At 62.2% G+C, this 7,900-nt stretch overlaps 2 protein-coding genes across 2 annotated transcripts; both read left to right on the top strand.

Moving 5' to 3' along the window:
• The first annotated feature begins 34 nt into the window (after positions 1-34).
• Positions 35-1,628, top strand: MRPL2 (mitochondrial ribosomal protein L2). Its single transcript, XM_030945741.1, is given in 7 exon segments — positions 35-80; positions 83-283; positions 373-514; positions 603-718; positions 808-918; positions 1,239-1,312; positions 1,391-1,628. Coding segments are annotated over 7 exon segments (903 nt in total). The 3' UTR covers positions 1,604-1,628.
• Positions 1,629-2,228: 600 nt separating this feature from the next.
• On the top strand, positions 2,229-7,710 carry CUL7 (cullin 7). Its single transcript, XM_030945696.1, has 6 exons — positions 2,229-2,299; positions 3,006-3,593; positions 5,788-5,942; positions 6,295-6,795; positions 6,903-7,038; positions 7,232-7,710. Exons 2-6 carry the CDS (start codon positions 3,020-3,022, stop codon positions 7,555-7,557), a joined length of 1,692 nt encoding a protein of 563 aa, XP_030801556.1. The 5' UTR covers positions 2,229-2,299; positions 3,006-3,019; the 3' UTR covers positions 7,558-7,710.
• The last annotated feature ends 190 nt before the right edge of the window (positions 7,711-7,900 follow it).

Below are 7,900 nucleotides of genomic sequence, written 5' to 3'. Positions count from 1 at the left end.
GCCCCGCCCCGTCCGGCGGCGCCTTCCCGCGGCCATGGCGGCGCTGGGGCTCTGCCGCGCCTTCGGTGCTCTCCTGCTGTCGGCGGGCCCCGCCGGGCCCGGCCCGCGGCGCTGCCGCCCGGCCCCCAGCCCTGGCTGCCGGGGCCGGTGTCGGCTTCTGCCGCCTGCCGCGGGCTGGGCGGCTCGGCGCCGCGCTGCACCACCGACCCGCTGTGGAAATGCCGGACCAAGTACACCGTGCGGCCCGTGGGCATGAAGAAGACGGGCGGCCGCGACCACACAGGTGGGCGGGCGGGAAGGCGGGCGCAGGCGGGCTGCCGGGGCCGGCTGGGCGCGGGGGGTCCCGCCTGCAGCCGCTCCCGTGTCCCGCAGGCCGCGTCCGCGTGCGGGGAATCGGTGGGGGACACAAGCGGCGCTACCGCATGATCGACTTCCAGCGCCTGCGCTACGAGGAGGGCGCCCCGCCGGAGCCCTTCACCGAGAAGGTCATCAGCGTCCGATACGACCCTTGCAGGCGAGTGCGGGGTGCGGGCTCGGCCCCGGGCCCGGGCAGTCGCGCCGGCCGTGGCCCCCTGCTCAGCCGCCGCGGGTTCTCCGTGCAGGTCGGCTGACATCGCCCTGGTGGCCGGCGGCAACCGCAAGCGCTGGATCATTGCCACGGAGAACATGCAGCCGGGGAACAGCATCACGAACTCACCACACATTAGCAGGATGGCAGGTGCACGCCAGGGCCAGGGGCAGCTGTGCCGGTCTTGCCGAGGGCTCGTCGGCTGCTCCTTGCCCAACTTGTCAGCTTCTGTCTTCCAGTGTCAGCCAGTGAAGGGGACGCATACCCACTGGGGGCTCTGCCTGTAGGCACATTGATCTGCAACCTGGAGAGCCACCCTGGGAAGGGAGCGCAGTACATCCGGGCAGCTGGTATGTCCCCACACAGGGAACCCCCTCTTTGTAGGAGTTTGGCTGAGCACAGGTGGAGAGGAGGACAGGGGGCCACTGCTCTGGGTGGCCAGTGACAGGGAGTTGCCATCTTCTTCTCATGTTAGAGTGCGACACATCCCTCCAGAAAAACAGGGGCAGCTCTGCCCTGTTTATTCCTCAAGGCTCTGTCTTCAGTGAGAAGTGCCACATTTAGTACAACTGCGCTTTGGGGAGTTACCAGTGCGGAGATGTCCTTGTCACAGGATGGGATACTTTGTCCTGCTGCTCAATGCAGCTGCCTCCTCTCTTGCCTTCTGCAGGTACTTGTGGGGTGCTGCTGCGGAAGGTGAACGGGACAGCCATCGTGCAGCTGCCGTCCAAAAGACACATGCAGGTAATGTCCCTGGCTCGACTGCCTGGGCATGCAGCCGTGTGCCCCCAGGGAGGGCTGCAGCTCTTCTCTGTCCCCCAGGTGCTGGAGACCTGCGTGGCCACGGTGGGCCGCGTGTCCAACGTGGATCACAACAAGCGGGTGATCGGGAAGGCGGGCCGGAACCGCTGGCTGGGCAAGCGCCCGCACACGGGCTTGTGGCACCGCAAGGGTGGCTGGGCCGGCCGCAAGATCAAGCCTCTCCCTCCCGTGAAGAGCTATGTCAACCTGCCACGGGTCAAAGCAGTGGAGTGATGCCCGGGGCAAATAAAGCGTTTTTCATGCTACCGCTGTTGCATTACTCATGTCTTTCATGCACAGGGCCTTTCCTCACTTTTGGACCGGTCAAGTTCTGCTGTGTTCAGTCTCTGGCAGGAGTGGGGTTAGTAGGAGAGATGAGTGTGGGGCTGTGGACTGCCTTGGCTAGAGTTTGAGGCTGGTGAGTGACCCGGTGCGGTCAATTGGTACAATTGTGTCAAACCTAGCTGTAGGACACCCGAGCTCTTCTCTCACCCTCAGCTTGTGGAGGAATGAAGCCAAGCGGACGGGAAGGAGGCTTCCAGCCAAGGTGACTGAGAAGCTGCGAATCACGGACACCAGCTCCTCCCAGCCCCGGCAGCGCCTCACTGCTCCCTTGCCCGCTGCTGCCTCCTTCCCTCGCCGCCTTCCCTGTCCCACCCTGCCCCGTCCCTCTGCGCCCCAAGTGCCGCTCTGTGCCCCCTGTGCCTCATCCAGTCCCCGCCGCTGCCCCCGTCCGTTCCCCGCCGCGCCCGCCCAGGCCCGGCCCTCACGGCCGCCGTCGGGCGGGCTCTGCGCAGGCGCCCGCGGCCGGAGCGGCGCGGGAGCGGAGCCGGAGGTAACGCGGCGGCCCCGGCGCGGCCCCGCGGCGGAGGGAGAGCGGCGGGCCGGGCTCGGCCGGCGAGCGCCCCGAGCGGAGCTGACCCGGGACGGGTACGGGCCGTGTAGGGGAGGTCTCGGTCGCGGCCTCCGGCCGGCCGTGCAAGGGGTGCGGCAGCCAAACCGGGCCGGGTCCGCTGCTCGGTGCCCGGCGAGCCCTCGCTTTGCCCGCGCCTGGAAGGAGCTTTGATGTTGCCGCTGGCGCGGCCGGCCCGTACGAGCTCTCTCCGCGGGGATGGCAGTGCCGTGCCGCCTGCCTTTAGCATGTGTGCCCCGGGCACGGGCCTGTCCCTCGCCGTGTCCCGGTCCCGGCCCGGTGATGTGCACGGAGCCCTCCAGCGCAGACTTGCACTGGCCCCCTGATCCAGCGTGTGGCTCTGCCTGGCTCGGGTAGCTCGCTCCATCAGCACACAGCCACGTGTTACAGCTGAGCTCCCTGGGGAAAGCTGCCCTTCCTGGGCACTGCTGTCCGTATTCCTGCCGTGCCCACAGTCTGTTTGACAGCCCAGAAATCGCTGTGTTTTGCCCTGTTAGCTTGTAACTCCATATATGTGGCTTTCCAATGAGTAAGTGAGCCGTATCTCATACTTGCTGTGTTAGGGTTGTACAGCACTGTCCTTGAGTACAGGCGGTACAAAAGCACATTTTACTGGCTACATTGCCATATCACCAGCACTGTGACACACGGGAACACGGATCTCTGGCCCCAGCGTGCCTCAGCCACCTCTCCCCAGCTCCTGCTTCCCCTGTGTCCCTGCAGACACAGCTGCTGCCATGGTGAACGAGAAGCACGCTGGCACCCTGCTGGTGCAGCTGGGGCCCAAGCTGCAGGCCCACCCAGAGCAGCTGCTGCGGCGGCGGCGAGGCCACGACGAGCGGCCAGAATACCTGGTGCGGTGGAGCGTCGTTAGCTCGGAAGAGAGAGCGGCGGGAGGCAGCGGTGCCTCCTCTGGAGACACCAAGGCGGAGAACATCTCCCTGTGGATGTCTGCAGAAGAGGTCTGTGCCAGCTGCCCGGCGCTGCTGGCCCAGACGAGGCCGTTGGCCGCGGACAAAGTCCCGCCGGACAAAGCGCCGCTGGACGAAGCCTCGCTGCTGGAGATGAAGGCCGATGTCAGGAGCCTGGTGCAGCGAGCCGGGCGCCAGGTGGCCGAGGCCGGGAGCCCCGAGTGCTCCATCCTGAGCACGGTGCACGTGCTGGGCGCCTACGCCAGCATCGGCTCCCTGGCGGGCGCCTTCAGGGAGGCGGGAGCCCTGGAGCTGCTGACGGCCATGCTGTGCCACAGGGAGCGGCGGATCCGCCGCGGCGCCGGCGAGATGCTGCGAGCTCTGGGGGCTCACGATGCAGGTGGGGGCTGCTCCTGCTCAGTGCCACTGAGGAGGGCTTGCTGGGCAGCTGGGGGGTGCCAGCCTTCGGGAGGGGCGAGATGCCTGGGAAGCAGCATGTCTTGGGGCTTCTTGGCAAAAGGGGAAGAATCAGTCGGGATCTTCCGGACTTCCATGGTTGTTGCAGTTGTCTGGACTGCTCTTGGAGTTAGAAGCTCTTTTCCCTGCCAGGTTTCTGAGCTGGGATGCTGATTAACTCTTAGGAGTGTGAAGGAATGTAAAGGGTGGCTGTCTCCTCTAGCAGCCCCAGCACCTCTCCTGCTCCACTGCTGGAGCCCAGCCTGGGGAATCAGGAGTTTCTCAAGCTGAGGGATGCAGCTGACACTTTCCCATTTGCAGGTTCAACCAGTAGCAAAGCTGATTGCCCATCCTGGAGCACAGACACAGACAGGACTCTGACACACAGCACTCACATAAACACAAGGCAGCTGTGTCCCCTCCTGCTCTTTGTCTGGCAGAGACAGAAGGTCACTCCTGCCAGCACACACTGCATTTTCCAGGTTCACAAGTACACACACATTCATGGATCCCTTGGGTACCAGCATGCACCTGTGCCTGGATCCAAGCCCTTCTACCGGTCTCAGGGATCCCCCTGCTCATCAGTCTGTTAAGCCTGATGTTTGCTAGTAAACCTGTAGCGCAACAAAAGTGCTGGGACTTCCAGCACCAGCCCCCACCCACCTCATACCTTGGTCTGGACCCAGGACCTCCTCCTTGCTATTCCAGCATGAAGTGTTTCTAACGAGTTACATGCACAGCAGGCTTGGGAAAGATGCAGACACTCACCCCTTCCCACTGGCCCCAGGCACTGCAGTCCTGCTTCAGCTGCTGAACTGCTCACTTGCCTCCCTCCCAGCAGCTGTTCTTCAGAACTCACACTGTTCTCTCCCCAGTGGCTGATGACCGAGGATCCTGCCAGCTCCGGGCACCAGCACTGGAGAGACCTTTGCACTTGCCCCAGTAGCTGGCACGTCAGGCCAGGCACTCCTACAGCCCTGATCAGAACTGAGTCATTTGATCTGGGTCAGCTGTGCACCAGTCTTCCTGATAACTGGCATTCCATGCCTCAAATCCGTGATTTGATCCAGAGAGTGATGGCACCTCCGGCTGTCACTCCCTCCCCTGGCTGACTCCAGAGGGCTCCCACAGCCCCAGTGAGGCTCCAGTTCGTGGTACCAAGTGCCACTCGTGCAGGTCTCACCAGCAGCTGGCACCTGGTCTTTGCAGCACACACACAGGGTAGAGACAGACTTAGTAAAGATTCAGTAAGAAAGTAGGACAAACTCTGTCAATCAGGTACAGGACTGTCAGACAAACACACTGACCAGCTGTGGTTTAAACATGGCTGGCACCTTTTATAACCCTTTCTCTGCAGCCCCTTTTGTGTTCCTTGCCAATTCCAATTAATCAGATAATCTTACTGAAAAATAATCATCCTTACATGCCAGATGTCCTTACTAATTGTTGTCCAGATGTCCTTACTAATTGTTATGGCTGACCAGATTTGTTTCTCCTCACTGCATCCATTAGCATCTGTCAGTCAGGTTTGTGATGCTTTATGTTCTTGTTTATGGCTTCCTTCTTACTTCGACTTTTTGCAGTGAAAAGGTCCTTGGCTGGATACACTTAGAGGATCAGACAATCTCCTTCCACGCAGCCTTGCAATGAAGACCAGTGCCAAAGGGCTTGACACAACCCTGGTGGGTAGAGGCTGGTCCTCACCCAGTTCTCTCATTTCAGAGGAGCTGGCATGGCTTGGAAGTGCCTGATGAGACTTGGGTGTAGCTGGAAGGTTGCTGGTTATGGTGTATCCCACAGGGGATCAGCTTTCCCTGTCCTAGTGCCTGAGATCATGCAGCTCTGAAGTGGGGCAGATGAGAGGTTGATTCAGGTTAAAATTTGACTTCTTTTCTTCCCTGGGACTCTGTTCTGGAATCAGTTATTTGGGGTGGCTGCGTTGTGCGAATCTCTCAGCGTTAGGGGTAGAAAAAATACAGCATGGAGCAAAATGTTGCCACTCCAGAGGAAGGGACAGAACGTGGATCAGGTGACACCGAGCAGCAAAGCTGCTCCTTCCCTGCAGCTCTGTGTCTGGCAGGGAGGGTGGGCTGAGGTTTGTCTTTGTGGGGCCTGAGGAGTTTTTGTTGTTGTTGCAGGAATCTGGGCCCACGTCCTGCTGTCCCTGAGCCAGCAGGATGGCATTGAGCAGCACATGGACTTTGACAGTCGCTGCACCTTGCTGGAGCTGTTTGCTGAGATCACATCCTCTGCAGAGCCCTGCATGTCCTTCGAGGGGATTCACCTCCCGCAGGTGGTGACAGAGCCGCCACCAGCCCTGGGCCTGCGGGGCGTGAGGGGCAGGAGGGGTGGGAGCGGGGGCCAAGTGTGGGACAAGAGGGGATTGAAGGTGGGCAGGGGAGCAGGGCTGGCTGTTGGGAGAGCTGGGACAGGGCCTGGGCCTGGTGAGAGGCTGGGGCTGGTGCAGAGGCACCTGGAGAGCCTGGTCTGCCAGCAGGGAGGGCAGGGTGGCTGAGAGGTCTCTGCTGCTGCCAGCTGGTCTGGAGCTCTCACGGGAGCCTGCCTGGGAACGAGCTGGTGGCTCAGAGAGAGCTGGGGGCTGGAGGTGCTCTGCAGGCTGAGCGTGAGAGCTGTGCTTGTTGCAGATCCCTGGGAAGCAGCTGTTTGTCCTGGTGAAGCACTACCTGTGTGTGACTTCTCTCCTGGACAAGCTGAGCAGCGGCATGGAGCAGGGAGAGGAGCAACAGGGCTGTGCTGTGCCCAGCCCCGTCCCTGAGCAGAGGAGCCGTGTGAAGCAGGAGTTTGAGTTCAGCATGGCCATGGCCAACCTCATCTCGGAGCTGGTGCACGCCATGGGCTGGAGCCACAGGCACAAGCGGGACCTGCAGCCTCGCCCTGCCCGCTCCATCTTCCAGCACAAGCCCCCGGCCAGCACTGCTGCCCAAGCAGCCCCCGCATGCCCAGCAAAGGAGCCCGTGGCCTTCAGGACGCGCTCGGCGTTCCCGAGCCGCAGCAGCTACGTGGAGTACGTGCAGGCCACGCTGGTGAGCGGCATGCGGGTGCGCATGCTCGAGGACTACGAGCAGGTCAGCGCCGGCGACGAGGGCGACTTCCGCCGCAGCAACGACGGCGTGCCCCCGGTGCAGGTACCGCTCCAAGGGGCTTCTCTGCTCTCCTGTGCAGCCTTGCATGGGCACGGTGGGGTTGGGTTTGCCTTCTGCCAGCTGGATGTGTGCTGGGTTTTCTTCTCCAGGTGTACTGGCAAGCTCTGGGCTGTACCTACTGGGTTCACTGGCACATGGTTGAGATAATTGGCCCTTCAGAACAAAAGGAGTTGGAGGGCCAGGAGAAGGTGAACATCCTGACACGAAACCACAGACTGAGAGCAGGTGAGCAGCCCCGTCGGTCTCCTTCGAGCGTGTTCCAACTCTCCCACTGCCCTCCTGTCACCTTCCTTTCTCCCAGCAAGCTATGGTATGGTGGGGACCTCTTCTGCCCAGCACGAGGAATGAGGAGCATGCAGCAGAGGATGGGGGAGCTGGCAGAGCTGACGGTGCCCTCCCTTGCTCTGCTCCCCTGCAGTTCCACAGCCATTCCTGTGCAAGCCCTTGGGGGGGCTGTACTCCCTGCCTTACCTGGGGCAGCGGCTGCCCAAGGCTGCAGACACCCTGAGCCGTGCCGAGTGGTGGGAGCTGCTCTTCTTTGTGAGGAAGCTGGAAGCACAGGAGCAGAAAGAGATCACCTGCCTCATCCAGCAGCACCTGGGAGAGCAGGTAGGGACCAGTGCCTGCAGCAGGGAAATGGGAGGGAGGAGCAAAGGGAAGATGAGGGAAGGGAGCAGGCCCAGAGGAGATGGCAAGTGTGAGCTGTGCAGGGCCAGCGTGAGCGGGGCAGAAATGGGAGGGTGAGTGGGGATGGGGAGAGCTTGGAGAGCTTGGCCCAGCAGAGCAGTGATGGAGATGAGAGGACAGGCAGTGTCCCCTGACTGCAGAGTGACTGTCCAGCAAGGTTTGGGCAGGCGAGGCGAGGCCGTGGGGTGACTCTGCCAGTTGCAGTTGGGTGCTGAGCACGGGTGGGAGGTGTGGGCTGGTGGGAGTCGGGCTGGGGACAGGCAGGGGAGGGTGGCAGTGGGCAGTGGCCCTGGGCACCTCTGGCGGTGCAGCCTTTCTGTCCGTGGTGCCAGGGGCCGCCACAAGGGGCGTGGGGTGCGTGGCGAGCCCGAGGTTAACTTGTCCCCGTGGGTGTGGCTGT

The sequence above is a fragment of the Camarhynchus parvulus genome, chromosome 3 (assembly GCF_901933205.1).
Source record: "Camarhynchus parvulus chromosome 3, STF_HiC, whole genome shotgun sequence".
Taxonomy (NCBI): Eukaryota; Metazoa; Chordata; class Aves; order Passeriformes; family Thraupidae; genus Camarhynchus; species Camarhynchus parvulus.
The sequence above is the reverse complement of the archived record's forward strand: the minus strand, read 5'-3'. Positions and strand labels throughout refer to the sequence as shown.

What these genes read in the sequence shown, in the direction of transcription:
- CUL7 (XM_030945696.1), top strand. Translation starts at nt 3,020, where the DNA reads ATGGTGAACGAGAAGCACGCTGGCACCCTGCTGGTGCAGCTGGGGCCC. An exon ending in TCTGGGGGCTCACGATGCAG is followed by an intron (nt 3,594 to 5,787) that starts GTGGGGGCTGCT and finishes TTGTTGTTGCAG; the next exon opens with GAATCTGGGCCCACGTCCTG. An exon ending in ACGGCGTGCCCCCGGTGCAG is followed by an intron (nt 6,796 to 6,902) that starts GTACCGCTCCAA and finishes TTTCTTCTCCAG; the next exon opens with GTGTACTGGCAAGCTCTGGG.